Source organism: Solea solea, chromosome 2 (genome assembly GCF_958295425.1).
Source record: "Solea solea chromosome 2, fSolSol10.1, whole genome shotgun sequence".
NCBI classification, from domain to species: Eukaryota; Metazoa; Chordata; class Actinopteri; order Pleuronectiformes; family Soleidae; genus Solea; species Solea solea.
Genome location: NC_081135.1, coordinates 33,140,459 through 33,163,343, shown reverse-complemented (window position 1 = coordinate 33,163,343; position 22,885 = coordinate 33,140,459). Strand labels below are relative to the sequence as shown.

Here is a 22,885-nt window from a genome sequence, read left to right as displayed (position 1 = left end):
AGCCATTTTAAGAGATGGAAAGAAACTTTCAGGGTCATCGTGAAATTTGTCACAATTCTCCAGTATCTTTTTTCATTCTTAGTTTGTGAAATGACACACCTTTTTATCCATTTTGAGAGTGACTCATTTAAACAGGTTTGTGCTTTGTATCGTCATCATCTAGATTCAATTTAATAAGGAAGTTACTCGGATTTATGTTTGACTGATTCATGATTTGATAACCAAATGCAATGTAAAATAATGGTATTAAGAATACAATAAAGTTAAGTATAATAACAAATAGATTTGTGTGTATTATAAAAGCCAAATTTATGTCCTTCAGTGAAGGTGTGTTAATAGAAACTCTCAGTTCAGAAGATGTCATCCACAAAGCTATAGTTACACTTTTATTTCTACTGAAGTTGCAGTTTGTATTGTTATGCACATGTTCACATGTTCATATTCCTTCAGTACCAGTTTCTTGTTTTTTTTGCAGAATGAAAAGCTTTCTTTGGCCTCCTCCTTACATGATCTGCCATTAGTTTTCTTTCTGACTGCCTCCGTGACACCGTCTGGAGACACGTCTTATTGTGCTTTGCTCCGAGTCAGACAAGAGGAGCAGAAATCAATATGAAGCACCTGTTTTCCTCCATCTTCTTGAGCAGCCCAGTTAAGACTTATTGAACACTGTTATAACGGAGAGAGATTGTGTTGCACAAAGACGAGTGCACGTCACGTCTGCGTGCTTTCTTTTCCTCCAAAAAAAAGAGTGATTCTCTGCCACAGCCATGGAAGCTTGAGGCATCTCGTGACCGGAGAGAGAAGAGCAAACAATCTCAACTCCTCACTATTTCTCTGCAAAGTTTGTTTAGCAAGGATCAACAATGAGCATGTGGTGAGGGAAACTATGGGAATAAGTCTGCTCATGGGGAGGTTTGTCAGATTTCTTTGGTATTAACATTGTACCTTCAGCAAACTACTACTTTTGGCTGAATACGTAGCCAACAGATATATGGTTACTGCTTTTCTACACAAGGCAATTTAAAGTGTTTTACTAATGCGTAGAAACACATCCTGAAAAGGCTTTAACCCTTTTACATCAAGCGTATCGCTGACGACATGTTCACACAACCACACTATGCATTTACAATCAACATGTGGTTATTACGGTAATTTCACTCGCGCTGTTGCAAGAAGCCGGCGAATTAGCGTGTTTAAAAAGTGGAGAAAAAAACGCCTGTACATAGTTTCCATTTTGGACAATTTTTATACTGTTCAAATTTAAAATATACCACGTAAAACCTGGTGTTCATGTACAACTACAGTGTTCTTTCTGAATATTTTTTTTTTGTTTTTCTTTATTTTAAATTGTTAAAACCATAACATGCAGTAAATTGTAAATAACTGCCAGATATTGGAAGTTATTCTGGAAAAATGGCCAACAGCACTTAGTTACAGGACATTTTCTGGCCCCAATTCTGAGGCTTGTGTGTTAAAGGGCAAATGCAAATGCAGAAATTGTAGATATAGAGTTTTTGGCAAGGTGGTTATTAGTAAATAACACATTTTCCTGTGGGGTGACAAAGTCAGAAGATTTTATTTATTTATTGTATCACTTTTTTGCACACTTTAAAGTAAAATTAAAAAGTCATTGAAACAAGTCTTAAAATGCGAGTCAAGAAATGAGAGGGCAGGAAGAAAAAAATTACCCTCACACCTCCTCCCATGTTAAAAAAAACAACCACAGCGCAGATCAGGTGTAAGGTAGGAGATTGAAAGTATTTGATTTTTGTCCCCCAGTCCCTGGTAATAAGTTGTGGATGAGTAGAGAGATGTAGCAGTGAGCCAGTCTAATTATGGCGTCTGGCACAAAGAGAGTTTGTTGACTGCTGTGCTGAGAGGAAAGGGCAGAATGGCTCCTATTAGACACTATGGGAAATAGAGTGTTATGTCTCTTTCTTTCTTCGAAAAGCAAACTTCTTCCTGCAGGGCGCCTCTTCAACAGATAAACAATTTCCATTAAAACTGCACGTGCAACGTATTTTCCCTGTGTTCCACGTGCAGTTACACGTTACACAGCAGTTACGTAACAGACACTTAAAAACTGGGCGTCGACACAGTTTCAATGTATGTGTCTTTTGAACATGTCGTAAGTAAAGTAAAATAACACGTGTATCAGTTTACTGACACCCGGTTAGGGTTAGGAAAAGATGGAAAAGACATTAAACTACATCAAAAGTAAAAGTCGGCTGTTTCTTTGGCTGATGCCAATCTTAAGATATCAGCTGGTGCCCAAATGAATTCTGCTGTCACGGCAGCAGAAGAATAATAGATGGAATAATGAATGGTCAAAACATCAATTTGGTGACATATTGTCGTCCTTCCTCGTGCAACACGATAAACAATACGCCAGGGCAAATATCAATATTTTAATTGACAAATTACTGCGCACTAAAGTAGTTTCATTAGCTGGCTGTCACTACTTGATGGCACTGCTCAAATAAATGATGGAGGGAGTTAACAGCGGGATAACGGAGATATCGTGATGTATCGTCATCTTGTAATACATTGATTATGACAGAATTGTTGTACCGTGATATTATTGGCATCATGGACCATGCATCGTATCATGAGGTACCTTGTGATTCCCACCCCTAAAAGAGTAGAATTTTTGTGAGACAGGGTTGGTTTGTTGTTAAGCACAAATGGAAAATCTAATAATAGTTTGTCCATCTGTTCATTCGCTTGGACAGAAATGACTCCTCTCTGTTTCTTCTATCTGTCTTTTGAAGCAGCAGCCTGACAAGACGGAGATAAACCTGACCTGAACACAGCAGGGTCGAGGACAGAGGCAGCCATTTCCCAGCAGCATACCGACATAGTGAATAAACATTGGCACAAGTTAGTCGCTCTCAAAGGGGTTTTATGTCACCTTCTTCCATGATCTGACAAACCCAGACTTATGAATGATAATGAAACTAACAGTCGCCTAACTGACCTTCCAAAAAAATCTGACCTTGCACTCGTGTCGTCGTGTGTTTTCAACATGCGCTCAGTGATCGGACACGCTCCCGACAAAACAGACGCACAATTTAAAACACAAACCACAATAAGCTGCTTGATCCGCTGCCGTGCGGTGTAAAGCTGCTCGCTGTGAGATTTCCACTGCTTTCACTCACTTCTCTCCTGCCAACTGCCACATGCCTGGATCTGTACGGGGTGGGGGGGGGGGGGTTGATTTAGACGATCCCTGCTGTCTTATTCTCTTTGAAATAGAAAGTACAACAGAAACACCTGTCACACTCCGTTCTGTGCCTGCAGGAGTTTTATTTTATTTTATGAAATATTTGTTTTTTAAAATTTGTCAGTATCACATTTGAATTACTGCATTAAGCGTTTGAGTCACACCGCTCCATTTTGTGTATTTATCAAAATCCTCCACACAGCCTCCCACCGCATCCCAATTCAAAGAGCTGTCAATCCATTTTTATGGAAATTACACAAGTTCACCTTATCTGAAGCCGGTTAGAGTTTGATGCAGTGACCTCATTTCTTCCAGAGACACGCGCATACAAAGAAGATGCACAGGAAGTGGGGTACTGAATGTTGTCTCTCTCTCGCTCGTGTCTCTGCAGATGGAGCGCAACCCGAGCTCTTCATCTTCAACGAGTTGTGCGCCTTAAAGGACGACCCGGGGCCTTGCAAGGCCATAAAGGACAGGTTCTTCTTCAACGTCGACTCGGGACACTGCGAGCTGTTCGAGTACGGAGGCTGCGGGGGAAACGCTAACAACTTTGAGACTTTGGAAGCGTGTGAGGAGATGTGTGTCGTTTCAGGTGAGTCTGACTTTCAGCAGATTTGAGACATCAATGTTGTTGACAGAAAGGGATAAAACTATTTTTTTATATTTATATTCACTATACAAATAATGAGGGCGTATTATATCTTATGTTGTTTGAAAAAACGAAAATCGGTTTTGTTTATAAGGAGTGTTCTTCATTAGACTTTATTGCCACCTTGGGCCTTAAATCCTATTACAAAGTCATTTTGGCATGCGACTAAAGTGGAACATTGCCAGCACATTAATTCTCAGCTGTTTTCCTTAAGGCGTTTTCGTTATTAAAAAAAAAAAGAAAAAAGAAAAAGCACTTTAAAGAGAAGCAGTCAGTATCATATTATTTATGGACTGTACATGGATTGCTAAACTGATGATAAAGAGGAAGTCATTCTTCACAACTTATAAAGAAATTGTTTAAACTAAATAATAGGATCTCCTAAACTGTCATGTCAGGATTCCCCGAGTGAAAATAGTGTTTTTTAACTGAGCGTGATAAAGTAGGAACTATTCATTTAAAGCTGTAGTATGTAACCTGAGAATATAAACCGATGTCTGCGGTGATCAAGAGTCATAAATATTACATTGTGACTACAGTTTTACTCAGATGAATCATGTCAGAGCCTGTAAATGATTTAGTACCACTTTACAATAAATGCTTATTTAAAATAACTTAATTCAAACCCATTTATGTTTGTTTGTTACCACTTAATGTGTAATTATTACATAATTATAGACAAGTCTCTACACTGATACAGTCTCACAATTTGGCACAATTTTACCATTTATAATAGTCAAAAAGAATACTTTCTCATGTTTTTTGTTTTTATTGTAAAATTAAAATACAATTAATTGTTGAGTAATTGTACAGTACGTTGGTCAACTGTTTTTTAAGTGCTTCAAATGTTTAAAAGGAATGCTTTGAAATGGGACTCTTAATTATTTATAAGATATTCACAACTTAATTGACAACCTTGTAAAAACCATTTATATATCCCTTTTGAGGGCAGTCTTCTTCAACACACTTACGACAGCTTTGTCATCTGCAACTATTTTAAACGTAGAGAACACAAAACTTGTGAGAAAAGGTCAACAAAGCGAGTTGGTACCTACTTTTAAATATCTAAGATATTTAATTAATGACCACTTCAGTGTGTTGTGAAAAAGCTAAAGCTCTTATTAGGATTTTTTTTACACAAACAAATCTCGTTTTTCTTTTTATGTAAAATAGAAACTGGTGGGATCAACCGTTTTATTACAGATTGTCTCACTCATCACTGCGTTCTCTACACTACACTCAGTCACTGGTGTATGTTCATCTATAAAGCTATTCTTTTTAGTGTTTTCAGCACCTGTTGGTTGGAACAATCTTCAATCTGAATTTTATCTTCAAAATCTAGTACACCTGACTTGTTTTAAGGATCTGGTGAAACCTCTGGAGTCTAGGCTGTCTGTATACAAGTGTTTTTCTGTGTTTTTTTTAAATAATTCTCTAACTGTATCTCTACAGGACTGACCTGGTTAAGTGAAGGCTAAGTAAAAATAAAATAAAATCGTTAAGTGGTACCAATACCTCACACAAAGGGCACCGATCGCTGGTGTTAGTTTGCTCACTCATTTTTAACGACTGTGACTCACAGTGTCCACAGACCAGCTGCCCACAAGCTTTAGCATCAACAACATAACAACAGTTTTTTCTCCACTGTTGGACATTTATAATCATCCAGTCTCATCTGGTTGATTGTGGAGATTGTTTTATAGGGATATAATTCATTGAAGGATAGATAGCGAGATAAGCAGCAGTGAGTCATCTGCATAGCAGCAATAGTCAATGTTATGTTCCCTCATCATGTAGCCAAGACAGAACATTACAGAGGTACATGATCCTGCACAGTCCAGAATCTGTGTCATATCTCTGCGGGGTGGGAGAGTGAAATCCAATTTAAGACTGAAAGTATTTGACATCGTGTCAGAAAGATCCAGCAGCTCTGTAAAAATACTATTCTGAAGTGTTAAACTGACGCTTCAACTTTCAGAGGAATCAGTATGTCGTCACCCTCAACAAACAGGATGAAACACATCCCAACAACAAAGAATATCAAGTTTTATCCTGCTGTCAGATTAGATTATCAATGGCAAACCAAAAAAAAAAACATTAAAAAGGAGGGAGGATTTTATATCAAATCAAATGGAAAGGCCATATTATGGCCTTTCCATAGCACAAACATAATTACTGTGTCTGTAATTATGTTTGTGCTGTTTAAATAATGAGCTAAAGGCTCAGCGTTTAGGTGGAAATCTGGATTTGTTTTTCTTTCTGTTCAGTTAGAGTGAAATGGAAAGTGTTGCTGAAATACATTTCTCAATTGGATAATGGGTGGGTGGTGGCAGTGCTCCCAGTTTTGGTTTGTGGTTTAAACACGCAGGAAAAACCCAGTCTGACATTTCCAGGGAAGGTGGATGATTATTATTATTTTTACTGTACCAATAGTTAAAGAGAGGCAGTCATATGAAGATGTTTTCATACATGCTAATATACTAACAAGCACAATGAAAGCGGTTATGAGTAATAATGAGTAATAAAACATAGTAGTACAGTAGAGTAGTATAATAGAGCTACCCTTTTGTCCCTTGTATCTCTGCCAATATTTATGTTGTTATCATATCTTTCTATGGAAGCTTAAGCTTAAACAGAGGGGAATACAAAAATACAACTCTTATGACCTCTCGTAGCACCAAAACAAGCCTGATTACAACACTACACTGAGCATGACTCACAGCATGTGGTGTTTTATAGCAACACCAAGGAACCCGAGGATGACAAAGCACACGGATAAAGGTCACTGTGAAACGATGGGCCATACCTACTCCAGCAAGTTTAGTCATGTCATGTGTCATCGCGTGTTCCGTGTCAGTAACGAACGTTAAAGCCGCCGCCGCTGCTCTTGAAAAGCAATCAAAGCTACAACAATTAGACCTTTCACGTAATCGACAGCCGGGGCGTTTTCCGTGCACAGACAAGTCGAACTGCGGCTGCCACTCAGTTGGACGACTGCCCTTCTCCCAGAACACGAGCACGACGGGGGAATCGATTTATTGGATGGAGTGTATCCACCTCCACTCTACTGGAGGGGCAAAACAACCCCATTCATTGTTCTGTTAAATGGAAAAATACCCAATTCTCTAAGTTGAGAGAACATAAAATCTGGCATAGATGCCTGGCATGTTTTTTGTCGTGGTCCTCAGTGGAGCGGCTGATATGTAAAACACACACACACACACACATAACAAAACAAAAACCTGAGAACAGCAGAGTGGAACACCCTAACAGCTATGTACATTATGTAATGCTGTCTGTCAACTACAGGCAGGCAACACGCCTTTAACTCTCAGGCTTGTCTGCACATCATTAAATATGTCCTTGCATGCACTGCAATAACACATCAGTCAACGTTCAGTCATGGCGTGTTGCTCTGTGGCTCGCGCTGGCCAACGCCGGTTAACTTTCACCTTCTTATTGTGGGACGCGTATGACGAGGGTTCGCGAATAAACTCGCATCGTGCAGGCAATTACTGCACAGGATGTGTACTGTCAGTGTGTGTGTGTGTGTGTGTGTCTGTGTGTTTCAGCTGCAGCATGAGCCGTGCAGTTTAATTGGACGACTATCCTTGTCCCAGAAAACAAGAATCCATTTATCAAATGAAGTGTGTCCGCTTCCGCTATGCAACTGTAGGTGGCGATATGTCCCCTTTCAGCTTATTATTATCATTATTATTATTGAGACTGTTTCCAGTTGACCTATTACATCACAGAGTGGAACAACTTAAGCTGGCGGATAGTTTGTACCATGTCGGGCTCCATTTCGTGTCTTTCTACCGTTCATTAACTTTAGAATATTTATTCTTAAGCCGACAGAGCATAACATTCTGTCTCCTTTTTTGTCTAAAAAAAACCAAAAACGGTTTTCCTCTTCTTCTGTGTATCAGTTTCTTCTATTATTTCTGGGTCAAAGCCCAGGGGCTGGAGATGAGGAACAAGCACAGGGGACTTTGGACAGTTTGGGTCCAGTTGAACATACAAATGCATTATGTAACAGTAATTTAGGAACAATTTTGAATGTAGGGTACAGTTTTAGGTGGACAAATACAATCATTGGATTTGTGTGTGTGTGTGTGTGTGTGTGTGTGTGTGTGGGCAGGGCCGGCACAAGCCTTTGTGGGGCCTTAGGTTGAATTTGATTTGAGGGGGTTCCCCCGTCCCATCTTCAATAGCTGGTGCTTGACTGTTATTAATACAAATGTAACAAACTATAAATTGCATTAATTATAATTGTGTTATTAACACCAAATGAGTGTCAATCTTAGAGGGCAGTATGACTTGAAACTTTGTCTACAAAATAAAACCAAATAACTTAAGCTCAACACTACTCACTATTTTCATAATACATGTAAAGATATGTAGATATCTTCTTTAATATGGTTAAAAAGGTTTCACTAATGTGTGAAAAATGTCTGTCTGATCATAAAGCACATAGTACTGTCATGGACAAGGTAAAATCTATTAAAAACAAGCCCTGTTGCCCCAAAGTGCTTTAAATGCTAAATTTAAAGTTAAAATTAAGCAATAAAATACAGTAATACAGCAAGTAAAATTACCAAATAAAAATGAGTAAAAACACAGCAACAGCACATAAAAATATTGTAATAATAATAACAATTAAAGCTGCAAGCCGAATTGTGTGGGGCCCTCGCAGCCACCCCCCCACCAGCAGGGTCCTGGACCTGAGGGGGCGCTGCTGAGCCATTTTGCATTTGTTTTTCGCAGTTCCATTATTATATAAAACTTTCTGCCAGTTCTGATTTGCACGCCAATTTTCGGCCATTTTCACTAACGTTTAGAGATCAAATTTGAGACCTTTTCGAAATTAAGACAAAAAAAAGGATAAAAGCTCAACTGGTATTAAAAGCCATAACATATAAATAGGCGGCTTTTAGGCAAATAAATAGGTTTTGTGCATTAAACACATAAAACATTGATTACATTTGTACCATGACAACTATATTTAATGGTAGTAAGTTATAGGAAAACGTCTTTTCACATATTCCACTCTAGCTTTACACCGTCTACAGTTGCTTTTATAGTTGTTCCCAATCACACGTGACTTCATGTCCTACTTTAATCCAAGCAGATTATAAGTATGTAGTTTTTCAAAAAGAGAATAAGGTCTATTTTGCTTTGTTGCTACTAACTCTGTGAGCAGAAACGTTTGAAATACAGAACACGAGCTGATTTTTAAGTATAACACTAAACCACAGCTGACAAGTGGAAAAGCTTGCAGTCATCTTTGACTCAGCTCTTTGAACACCGAGGTAAAAAAAAAAAATAATAATAAAAAAAACATGACTAAGAATGAGTTTTACCATCTGTGGAAAATTGCAAACAGTCAAACCAGGTTATAGATGTTGTTATAATCTCGCAGGACTGACTAATGCTCTGCTCCCTGGACTCGGGTAGAAAACACAGTATAAATCAACTACAACCGCTTCACGACTGAAGCTGCTCGTGTGTGTGTGGGGACTGAAATCAGAGACACACACGCACAGTTTTTTTAAATGTGCCTGTGCACTTCAGAGTTGATTCAGAAGAAAGTTGTTTATGTTTATAAGCTCCTTACCTTCATCAGACTGGATGTGTGGTATCAGTGTGATCGCAGTAGAAACCCTGAGGTCTGTGAGTCACAGTCTGTTTGTCACATCCTGAAAAACAAACAAACAAACAAACAAAAGCAAAAGGTAAAGCATCTTTTTTATGGCTTTTTTATGGCTATAGTCTGAAACCGCTTCAGTGAAGAAATCATAATAGTGTTGTTAAGATTTCATTTTATTATACTACATATTAATATTATATATTGTGTACACATGTACTATTTTAGTTTATAGCTTTGTTCTCTAACTATAGCATCATCCTTTTGTCTCACCATTTCCTACCTTTTCTACAATAAATACTGTACTTATGTTGAATCCTAATCTGAACTATTTATACTTTGACAAATCAATGTCACAGTCTAAAGTCAATGAAAGTGCAAACATGTCTGTTGTACTTGCAACAGTTTTAGGGAAGTGGAACTGTGCTAACTTCAAAACATCCCAAACTATCTCTTTCTACTTTGCTCCTCAGTGGAGTGCATTTATCAAGCCATGTTCTCTGCAGGAGAATTATTACCTCTTGGACACGGAACCCCCATTCCCGCAGTTTTTTACCAATAAAAAAGACAGCAAGTGACAGCTTAACAAGACTGTTTAAAAAAGGTCATAAACCAAATATGAGATGATGTACGCCGGCTTGTCTACGACGGACACTTTTTCATCTTTTTGCCTTCCGACTGTGATGTTTCCTACAACTTTGGGTCCGGTTTCCATTTTCACAACTCTGCTCTGAGAGGTCAAAGACACAAAGTTTGTCTCTGTAATGCATGAATTCTTTTTCCCTTGACCTCGGCTCTGCGGTTTGGGCTGCTGCACAAAAGATCGATTACCAAAAGTGATTTCTCGAGCAACAACACCAAACAATCCCCATACGGTCATTCCAGGTTCTTTTTTATTTATTTTTGTGACAATACATTTAAAATATCTTTCAAGTGATAAAATGGCCCTTAAATAAAGCCAATTCCTCACTTATATTCTCTCTGCACACTGGAGATATCAGCCTATAAACATCGACCTTTGACCCTGCTGCTTTAACGCCACAACAAACTGCAGATTTATGTAGCACTTAGCATCATAACATCGTAATCAGAAATGTAGAAACAGTTGTTTTGAAGCATGTAATAGGCGTGACGTCTCTGATGTCAGTGTCTGCCTGGATCTACAGGATTGGATGTGTGTCTCCATCCAGTGGCCACTTGCTGTTGTTTGTTTTTTTTATTTATTTGTTTATCTTCCAATTTCTTCTCCATCTCGTTCCAAGTCTGCATCAGCACATTTTACAGGCAGAACAACAAAAACATGTGGAGGGGAACGTTGCAGTGAGACACTAAGCAGTGAGAACACAACTGTTGTTTCCAAAAAGAGTCTGGGTGTAACTGGGCCCGTCACAGTTATTACAAAAACGTCTGAACACAGTCGTGTCATTTCATTAAACTTCCTAACGGCATATTTTCAGCACCATTACCTTTAAATTTTACCACCCTTGTATTTTTTCCGACTGTAGTGCTCTTTTAATGATATGGTCTGGCTTCTTTTATGGTTTAATAGTCTGAGACTAGAGTGGGAACAACTGATAAAAACAAGTCAACGAGTCAACTCGTATCTTGAATCTTGAATTTGTTGCTGCGTTCAAGAATGAAAGAATTTATCTCCCGTTTTACACCATCTTTCCAATGCTTTTCCCCACTGGCTTAAGATTCATGATAAACATGATTAGGATGGTGATGTGAAAGCAGCAGGTACGAGTGTTTATTTTTGTTTCACTCACAGATGTGAACGCCGACGTCTCCAGTCATGAAAGAAAACATTGACGTCTGTTTTCACAAAACCACAGAGGCCACGGCCAAAGAGGAGTGACCAATAATTCCCCTGAAAACCTTCACAGCATTAACAGAGAATTGTGTTTCTGAATTATTCATCACCGCATTGATCTGGTAGAGAGAGAGAGAGAGTGTGTGCGGGACCAAGCCTTTGACACACGTGCTCCTCCGTCCGCCATGTGTTTAAGTCAAAGTCACCTCCGTTCAATATTATTCACAAGTTTAGATAAAGTAACTAAACAAATGGATGGGTGTGGATTTGGTGTAAGACATCCTCAGCATTTAGTCAAACACGTCACAGGGATATCTGATTCAGCTTCTCGTCACAGTGTGACTGTGTATGTGACACAGTCACACTGTCTGGTCTTATGACTGAAAACCAGTGATGATGCTGCATGTCTACAACAGTGTCGGGTAAAAGGTGACATTTGATTATATTTTATTGTGTGTTTTATTGTTTCTTCTTAGGTTTATAAGGTTGCACGTTTTTTTTTAAATATTTTATTTGTTTATTTTCTTTATCTCTGATGTACAGCACTTTGTTTCAGCTGCGGTTGTTGTTGTTTTTAAAGTGCTTTATAAATAAAGTTGGATGTGGTCCAAAAGTGACCCATCGGCAGTAATATCAGAAAATAATTGGATATTTACATTTAATTATTCATGAGTGCTGATCTCCATCACTGCAGCAATTTGCTCAGGGAATTACTTTTTTTCCTTCTTTTTTTTCAAAGCAAAGCCTGCATAGCCTTCAAAGTAAAAGCATGAAAATGTTATTTTTAATTTTTGCCATTTTTTGTTGAGGTTTATATTTTTATATCATTTATCTCATAGAACATATATATTATTATATATGATAGAAAGTCACAGACATAAACAGCATAATATACACATATACAGCCTACACAGCTACACACACACAAGTCCTTCAAACTTTTTGTTTAGTTGGCTTTAGTTGGTTAAGTTGTTTTAACCAACTAACATATATATATATATATATATATATACACAGTATATATATATATACACAGTATATATATATATATATATATATACACAGTATATATATATATATATATATACACAGTATATATATATATATATATATACATAGTATATATATATATATATATATACACAGTATATATATATATATACACAGTATATATACACAGTATATATATATATATATATATACACAGTATATATATATATATATATATACACACAGTATATATATATACAGTATATATATACACAGTATATATATATATATATATATATATATATATATATATATATATATATATACATATATACACTTATATATAAGTAAAGTTAAAAGTTTAGGACGCCCTATACAATATATAAATACAGTTTGATCAAGATTAATTGATTACGTTATTATTCATTGCACTGTTACTGTTGTTAAAGTAAAAAAATAAAACAACCTCTAAATCAGTTTTAGTTTTAGTTTTTACTTTAGTTAGAGAGTACAATTAATACTGATCTTTAGAAATCTTTAAAATATACAGTATAAGTTTAATATAACAAATGACACAAAATTGCTTAACTTAACTTTGTGTCTGCACTGCGGTGCACTTATTTATTTTAAGTCTAAAATGATGTATAAACTAATTATTTTATATGTAAAAGAGGTTTTAGGGGATGAAAGAAACTTTGACTTTGCTGCATTTATCAAGTTAACACATAAACTTATAAATATGAGCTATAATCCGCTGATTCATTAAAGTAAAATCAGACGACACTGGTGGAGAAAATTTAGCCGAGAAAAGGGACATGATTAATTAACTGGCCAATGACTCGGTCTACTTATGGAATTATTAAAAGAAATTGTAATTAAAACTTGTTCTACACTGTAAATTACTTGTTAAGGACACACACACACACACACTGTGTTCACACCAGCGCCGGTCACCAAGTAATGAGGAAGTAACGCATCATCACCGACTTAAGTAAAGTGTGATCCCGTTGCTTGAGTAATGGTAATTTGTTTAGCACTGGAGCAGCAACTAACGATTATTTTCATAATCGATTAACCTGTCGATTATTGTAATTGACAGGTAATGGTTTGGTCCATAAAATATCAGAAAACGTAAAAAAAAATAAATAAATACAGCTGAAACAATTTCTAAATTAATCGGTTACTAATCGACTCCTATATTAAAAAAGTCTAAATCGTTGATGATTAATATAGGAATCGATTAATCGAGTAATTGTTTCAGCTCTATTTAGCACTTGTGATGATTTTCAAAGGAGGGGCTCCGTCAAACAACAACGCAGAAGGTGGCAACGTTCAAAGCAACTCGTCTCTGATCAAAGAGAACGCTACACACACGCACAAAAATAGCTTTTAAGTCGAAAAATGTTCTATAGCAACAAATGTTGACAAATGATAAGAAGTGTATTCACAGAGGGGCAGACACACAGGAAACACAACAGGGTCTGTAAGAGGGATAATACAGAGGGATGACCCATATGTGATGTGACGTGCAAGGGGAGGCGGCTGAGGTAAGAGGTGGGAAAGACATGACAGAAAAGACGAGAACAAACACTGGCAGAGGAGGAGGAGGAGGAGGAGGAGATGTGGTTCACTGGGGAAAAGGGAAAACATTGGGAACTAGTTGACTTCTCAGCTGCCAGAGGAAGAGTGGGAGTGAATGTCTGAGAACATGACTGCAGTGAAAATGTCAGCGTAACCTTTGGGTTACAGTGTTCATATACTGCAGTCTATACGCTCCACGGGCTTTAGATTGCTTTGTCTTCCCCTCCTCCTAAACACAACACACCACTTTACACAGGCTTTACAGAATAAATCCATCTCATATAACTAAAATCCTATTTAACCCCCAGTTTAAGTTCCTTTCTTTACTTGTTCGTGATTCATTTCACGTGCACAAAGAAGGAAAAATGCAAAGTTAAAAATGTTAAATCACATAATATGCGATTATAATGATATGGAATGGAATTTCAAGATTTGATGGTTTATACTTATTTTTAGACCAAACTAGAAAAATTCTGTGGCAATTTTTTTATCGTGCCTGCTTCTTGGTGCCAATGTGAGCTGGTAATGGAGTATCAGTGGAGTAACATTTGGATGGATTGAACCTTTAAAATGTATAGAGAGAGACTGACTCTCCCATCCCCCTCTCTGACCCCCAGTTGATGATACAGAATTTTTGGTTTGTGAGCATCAGGAGGCTTTCAGGAGCTCCCACATTTAAATTTGTGAAAAAGGGGTATGAATTGACAGAGAAATTACAGTTTTAAAATCACCCTTGTCTTCATTTTTTTTAGAGTTTTAACATGGGAGTCAATAGGAGGTATATAGCAATATATTTATTATATTTATATAAAATATTATAACAACATAGCAATGTTTTTATGTAAAATAAAAATCTGTGTAGGTTGGAAATTGTGGGCAGGAAAAGAGAAAAAACTTAAACTGTGATTGTTTAAACTGTATTCATGTATCAAAACTTTAAATTTGGTGAAAGAAGTGTCAAGTCTTGTGACCCGTTTAAAGGTTCAACCACGTTTCTGCGTTAAAGTGTGACAACACTGTGAGGCTCCAAAGTGGGCTGGCTTGTGATCATTTTTTTTTCGCAGTTTCTTTGCGATTTTTGTCGCCATGGTTACTCAAAACACTTAGAAATAGAGTAAGATGACTCCTCAACAACTCGGTGGCCTTTCCAGACCAGAAAGAATGTTCTTCTTTATCATTTGAGTGTTCAGCTTCCTTTTTAAGACTCACGCTCTGGCTAGTTTGTCCATTTAGGCTCCTGTAGAAACAGGGAAGCACAAGAAGGTCGACTTCATCCTTGTACTCCTAAATGTTACACATTGAACCTTTTTTCTCTTGGCTTCTAACATCTCTTTTTTTTTTTTACCTCCTTCTTCCTCTAGATGACAAGAACCCGTGTCATCTAGCAGAGGCTCCTGGTCCCTGTCGAGGGCTGGTGAAGCGCTACCTCTTTGACAGCAGGAGTCAGCAGTGCCAGCCTTTCTTTTATGGCGGCTGCTTTGGAAACGCCAACAACTTCAGGAGCATGGCGGAGTGCCAGGCCAAATGTCAGAACCCAGGTGGGCCGTGTTGAACTATTGACTTTTTTTTTTTTACTGTAAAAGGCTGGGAAACATCTGAGCTGTCATGGTGGTGGCGGCACTGTTCAGTTCTTGTTCAAAAGCACATAAATTTAAAAGGCTCTTTTGTTCAGCCACTGTGACTGATGTTGGCATTTGGTGGGAATGGACTGTATTTACTGGTCTAATAGCCCACTTAAAGGTACAGTGTATAAAAGCCAAAATCCAGTGTGAGTAAAACCACCCAAAGCCACAGCTGCTCTAAATTAACAGCATTGGTATTTATCAAAATCATTTTTTATGTTTCTGTAATGGTTAACTCTTAGATGCGCCTTCAAAAAAGTTAACACACCCAGAGCACCCAATTGTGTTCATAAAAAATAAAGCTATAAAAATATACAATTTTTTTTTTTAAAACAGCAACAGTCCTCATACATACCAGTTTTTAACCCTTAAATTGCCAAGTTTTTGTCATGATGCATCAAAGATAGTGATTTGAATGGGTTTCAATGAGGACATTTTTGTGCGTAGGTGTGTTAGTGTGAGTATTTTAGTCAACGTTGTTTACAATAGACTAGAAATAAAGAATAAAATACATGAAAAAAATTGAGAACACTCAAAAATGCACAACCTGGCATACATTTTTACTGTGTTTTTTTAATTCAACTTTTTGGTTTTCTTCATTTTAAGTGTTAAAACGCTATTTTAACACTTAAAAAGTCCAGACATTTTGAGGGTTAGGTGTTAATGGGTTAAAACAGGTGCTCTAATACATTTGTTAAGCACTGTAAATATAAAAGGCTCAGTTTAGGGATGAAGAAAAACAACAATTTATGCCGCATATCCGTTTATCCATGGATGTTTTTAGCAAATTATTTTTAATTTCATCTTACGACGTCAGTCGTTTTGTTCTGGCGATTTTGTGAAACCCATGTTAATCACTCATGGGTAAATCGTCCACTTTTAGTGTGAAGGAGGCTTATGAAAGAACACATCTTCAGCTCCACACTATACGCCACACGCAGGCGTCCAACAGCATTTATATTTGTAATCTGGCCCATATTTGCCTTGTAAGTTCTATAAATTTGAGCAAACAGAAATAATGAGTTTCCCTGCCTTTGCCCCGCGGCGGTGTCATTTCTGTCTGTCCTGGTCGAGGACGGCGCTGACAGACGACGGCTCAGGGACGACAGATCACAGCTGCTGCAGCTCAACAAGTGCAAACTCATTTCCACTGTGGCAACATAATGAAAACTACTTCTACCACAAAAATTTACTTTCTGATGAATTGTAGCTAGCCATGAAATCACACTGCATATTGATTGAGTGTTTAAATCATGTTTAAGTGACCAAAGCACACTCAATTACCAGGACTCGGGAGCCATTTATACTTAAAATTGTCAAAGAAAATAAGGGGCAAGTTCCTCGACCGAGGCTAAATCTGATGACATTATTATTATTGTTGTGGTTGTGATTGTGTTGATGGATTTTCAGATAGATGACTCTATCTGTATCCAGACTGCTACTAATGAAATTGAGCTTTAATTATGACTGATGACAGGGACTTGGAGTAATGAGATGAGGTCTAAATTAAATAGGTGATGTCATTTACACATTCAAACCATCTCACATTTTTTTTTCTAATTGTCCATGCAGTGTCCGTCACCACTGAGGCCCCAGATCTCCTCACACAGCCTGTTAGAGGAGCTTCTGTCCAGCCAACCATCACTGGTAAGACTGAAAGGACACTTATTAAAATACAACATGTTCATATTCTGACTTCTCTTTTTCCTTGTAAATGAAATGGTATGTTTGCAAAAAACATAATCACTTTTGAATTAATGATCATTATGATAATAATAATAATAGATGACTTCAGATGTTGCTGTGCAGGTTTTGTCAATGCAGCCTGTTTTTCAGTTCTTTTGATCAGGCACAGCCACGATTCAGCTCTTGTTATCATCAAATCATGTTTTATTCTTTCACATTACAGACAAAAAACGACTGATTTCTAATGCTTTCTCATGTTTCTCAGGGGAACTCGTTGTAATCCAGCCTCTCATGCAACAAATGAATAACACCCATCAAGCGACTGGAGGTAAGAAACATTTTTTTTTTTAAAACATTGATTTTAAAAAAAAATAGTGCACCTGTAAACATTAAGTCAACCCCAAAAAGACATAAGTGGGTAAGAATAGACTTCTGGGATGATTTAACTTCAGGGAAACAATCATCCACATCATTCAAAAACAAACACACACAACTGAACTCTAAGTATACGAGGATAGACAATTTAATGGTGCAATCACAACAAGCTGAATTTTCATTAGTGGGATAATTGGAAATGGGGGAACTTGTGTTTAGCTTAGTAAAATAAAATCCTATAGTCATTTATATGAAAGTGCCACAAGGGGGAGCCTGCATCTTTACACTTTATCTTTAGGATTGAAAGCATAGTCATTTTTCTTTACAATTATTGCAACAATTTTGTAAAATCAGAAATATTTTATGTTTATGTTATATATTATTAAATGTTCATACTGTCCCATGTCTACTGAGCGGACACTTGTCTCTATGGGACTGAAAGTAGACTAATAACACACGTTCATATTCTGACTTCTCATTTTCCTCGCAAATGGCGTATGTTTGCAAAAGCATAACTTTTGAATTAATGATCATAATAGTAATAATAATAATAATAATAATAATAATAATAATAATAATAATAGATGAGTAGAGCTTGTGTCCCAGATTTCAGATGGTGCTGTGCAGCACATTTTCGAACCCTTAACCTTCAAGTTGAAAGACAACTCGTTCTACCGTCGCTCAAATCTAACTCCTTTCTTACTTTTACTTGTAAAACTTAAAAAGAAGAAAATTACTTTTGAGACTTAAGTAAAGTAAATGTCATATACCTTAAGACTTGTACTAATCTTGTAAAAGGTGACTTCAACTTCTAACAAAAGTAATTTTTTTGTTAAGATACTTTTACTCAAGTATCTCTTTTAGGTACGTTATACATAACTGCTGATCATGAAACCTTTGGGACAAAATGAACTAATCTAAAGCATCATTAAATCAACCATCGTGTCTTCAGAGTGAGTAGCAAAGAGCCCACGATGATTTATGAAACATGCTAAAAACCTTTATCCAGTTCATTTATAAACCCAGTGTTTGCCGTCAGTAACTTTTTTATGGAATAGAAGGAGAAAAAAAAGGTGCATTGATGCATAAATGTAGACAGCTGGCAGAAAAAGGCAACAGACAGAACCAAAGTGTGACAGCCTCTCCTTCTCACAGGCCATTTGTTACATATTACCGCTCAGTAATGATGGTGTGTTCACACTGAGGGAGCGTAATGTACATCATGGCTGTCGTGTTCTGAGGTTTCCTGTGTTTCCTGCACTCTGGTGTTCAAAAACTAAATGTCAGAAATGCAGAGGGGAGGATTCAGGATGTGTTAGCCTCAGTACTTTCTGCCTCCTCCTCACCTATTTTTGTAGTGTGTTTCTGTGACTGGGGATTTCTGTTATGTAATAAAGTATCATAATAAGTTTTTATTGAAGTCAGGGCTGCCTGAGCAGTGCCCACACTTTACTGGCCTTCTCCACCATAAAATAGACATTTTCACTCAAGGAAAAACTGATATTAGCCACATAACAAACCTAATAACCTAATAACATGTCTGTCTGCTAAGTCTACAATATCTTAAGGACACATCCGCTGCTTTAGCTTGTTGTTTGACAGCGTATTCTGGCCGGAAACTGGAAGTTTGCAAACTGCTCATTCTCCCACACCAAAGTCTATAGAGAAAATCTGTCACCAAAGTCACATAATAACATGGTTGAAGTTACCGATGGTGGCAATAGTGGATCAACAACTCCTGTGTGCTGTGATGTAAGATCACTGATTTTCCCTATGGACTTTGGTGCAGCAAACTGAGGCAGCACAAACTTTAGTTTGGAATCATAAAAGGACATCTAAGTACAATATGAAGCAGAGAAAAGATTATTATGATATCCTAGACTTGAACAGACATGTATTTCTATTTTCCATCTCCCTTACTGGCAACCATGTTTTCAGTGAGGGCAGTCTTGAATGTCTCAGGTACAGCTACACTAACAATAACCTGTACTATCCCTTTAAAGAAACAAAGATCTTCTGGAGATTAAATAAGTCATGATGAGTAAATAACATTTGGTAATGATTGCTGCAACTAATAAATATCAGTTGTGCTGAAAGTGTTTTTGAATTCCAGCTGCATTTCAGCATGTTATTATTGACTGTTAGCATACAGTGACATCTTGTGGTTATATGAAGAATGACACTTTGAGTGACCCTGTGGCTGTAACATTAAAAAACTCCAATAAATCAGCTTAATGTCAGAAATGCTGAAAACATTCAGCACGTTTCCAGAATATGACAATGATGTTCTTATTTATTTTAATCTACTTTAATCTTTATTGATCCTTAGCCGTCTTTAATCTCCTATTGTCTTGTGACTGATGCAAGAAAACACTAACCCATATTCCATGCAGATTAACACCTTGGCAGTAAAGTCTTATACTGTTCCTGTTATAATTTATAATCTAATACAGAATCTTTTTGTTTTTGGATTATGCATGTTCATAATATCTTTGATTCATTTTTCAGGATGCAGTTATGTATTTTTTTTGCAGTTTACGGGAACTAATTTATGGGATACTAATATTGTATAAACTCCATAAAAACAGTATCTCACCATCTTATTGGTGATATGAGTTATGTAATATTATCACTATGTATTGACTAATTTAAACCCCATCGATTTGATTCCTTCTAAGCTTAATAGAGTCAACGGTGAGGTGAGGTCTTTGAATTTAAAAAAAAAAAAAAAAAATCAATGTCCATCCCTTTTGTGAAAGAGCACTTACAGGTGCTAACAACAAGTCAATTTGGAATATGAGAAGAAAAGCTCCATGGGAAGCCACAGTCAGATACTTTTTCTTTTAAAATACGTCGACATCACACTGAGCACTTAGAGATTCTGGACCTGATCTGTCCTGACACAGACTGAAGCTGGATTTGTGTGTGAACCCATGAAGGTCGTTTTGAACCAGGAAAAATTAAAGCATCATCTGCATCCTCTATGTCCTTCATGACCTCTCATATATACCAAACCAGAGGATTATAAAAGTTAAAAATGGTCAAAATTCGGTTTGTTTCAGCTTAGCAGCTGGAGTGTAAACCACAGGGACATTATTTACATGCTTGCTGTCTTCTCTACATGCCTCGACTCTTTATATCATAGATAACTCCCCGTTGTATAACCAACTCTGAGTCAAGCACACTATTGTGTACTCTACAGTCTGGTTTCCTGGCAACAGCAGCAGCAGCAGCAGCAGCATTTGGTAAATGTTCATCGACAAAGCCATCATGCTGGGAAAACTCCCCTCACACAAGCTTTCTTAGTGAGGAAACTTACCCTTACTCTTACCTTAACTATCACAACTAAAACCCAACCTTAACCATTAACCTAACCTTAATCTAATCTAGTAATTGTTTGGTCCATAAAATGTCGATCAGTGTTTTTCAAACCTGGAAATGATGATACGCTAAAATGTCTTGTTTTTCCCACAAACCAAAATGACTCAGGTTTAATGATTTCTTTGTTATATGGAGCAAAGAAACCAGAGAATATTCAAACATCAGAAAAATTGTTTTGTTTCAGCCGTGAGAAAGTAGTATTTTGAAATTCAGAAAGAACTTGCAATAAAATAAAAGACAGTTGGATGAGCAGGACTAATAAGAAGTCTAACAGTTGTTGTAGTTTGCAATCAAAACTGTATACTGTAAAAATAACCCCAATGTGATCCAATATGATTGTACAGTGATGAGTTTGATAAATATCTTAGTGCAGAGTGAGTCTGAATTAACTAATTAATTATACATATTGTGGGTTTTGTCTCACTCCAAACTTTGCTTAATTCCAGTTTAACACCTTGTCAGTTTCAGAGTTGAAGCCTAAAGGAGAGTGCTTCAGTGTCGTGGACAGAGGAACGTGTCACGGTGCGGACAAGAGGTTCGCGTACAACCCTGTGACCAAGCGGTGCCAGATGTTTCACTACAGTGGATGCGGGGGAAACGAGAATAACTTCACATCCCGGAAGCACTGCATCAGAAAGTGCATCAGGAGGAGGAAGGGTGCGTTTGTTTTACATGACTGTGTCTCTGTCTCTGTCTCTGGTAAATGGCGCAATTATTGTGATTTACGTTGAGAAGTGGGAAAAGTCATTGATCTTTGTTGCTCTGCTCTGTTGCAGCTCATGGGAAAATGATGATCCGAATAAGGCGGAAAAACATCGGCAACATTGTCCACCGCTCCTTCTGAACACAGATCCCTGCACTGTACTGTGGAGTCACTGTATTTATGTCCATATTTTATTTCCAGCTTTACTTATGTGTGTGTGTGTGTGTGTGTGTTGTGGTTTTTTTTACAGTGCAACTGTATCGTGTGTGTGTGTGGAATTACTTTAATTACTCTGTAGTGACTAAATCATAAGCCACACCGTTTCAATATCCCACTGACAAAAAACATAATTATGTTTTGCTGATTGTCTCATGTTATAGCAGCTCTCCACACGCATGTTTTGCATATCTACCATTTACTATTTTGTACAAATATCTTATGTCTATATTCATTTTTACAGTTGCACAGCTGACTTTTAAGAAAAAAAATACCAACGTTAAACGATGATTTTTGTTCTGCCGCAGTGGTTTTTGTTTAAACGCCACGATTGTTCATCAGCGTGAGAGGGGCAGCATGAGCAGATTAAAGTGGTGGATTGGTTCTTGTTGTGGAATCAATGACAACAGCGGCGAGTTGCTCTCAAACAAACACATCTATCAAGAGGCATCGTGTCCTCGCGTCTGTTAATCAATGCGAACAAGGTAACGACCACTTTAGTTGTGCCAAATTACGACTAATTGGGCGTGATGGACTTTCCGCGTTTGCCTTTGAACTCAATATGTGCAGCTTTATATAATACATCATTGCCATTATGTTTATGGTGTTGTTGTGGAGGAGGACAAACAGAAGGGGACAGTGTTGTCTAAGGTCTAATTTTCAGCACAGGCTCGTCTGGGAGTGTATTTGCTTTTTTGTCTCGTTTTTACGACTGTAAAAGAACTACATTTGTCAGATTGTATACAATAAAGTTTCATTGTATTCCCCTCAGTCTTTCTTATGTTGCATATTCTTTTTTTCCCATTAGTCTTTTGTGCATTGCAAGTGCAGAATAAGGTCAAATAAACTTCATACAAAACTAAAAATCTATATCTTTTCGCTTGTTGTTGCACTGACAAACTCTTGATATTCACAACCCAGCAACAACGAGCACAGTTTCCAAGTAGCCGGTAAAATGGAATATGACGTTTAATTTGTAAATGGAGGAGCACTAAAAAC

The 22,885-nt window shown here is 37.2% G+C and overlaps 1 protein-coding gene across 1 annotated transcript in view; it reads left to right on the top strand.

Annotated features, from left to right (window-relative positions):
• Positions 1 to 22,657, top strand: part of tfpia (tissue factor pathway inhibitor a) — a 48,435-nt gene extending 25,778 nt beyond the window's left edge. Inside the window, exons 2-7 of the mRNA XM_058616268.1 lie at positions 3,615 to 3,815; positions 15,265 to 15,441; positions 17,098 to 17,172; positions 17,477 to 17,539; positions 21,430 to 21,624; positions 21,744 to 22,657. Coding sequence (XP_058472251.1) covers positions 3,615 to 3,815; positions 15,265 to 15,441; positions 17,098 to 17,172; positions 17,477 to 17,539; positions 21,430 to 21,624; positions 21,744 to 21,811 — 779 coding nt within the window. The 3' untranslated portion in view covers positions 21,812 to 22,657. The remainder of the gene's footprint in view (positions 1 to 3,614; positions 3,816 to 15,264; positions 15,442 to 17,097; positions 17,173 to 17,476; positions 17,540 to 21,429; positions 21,625 to 21,743) is intronic.
• Positions 22,658 to 22,885: the final 228 nt, after the last annotated feature.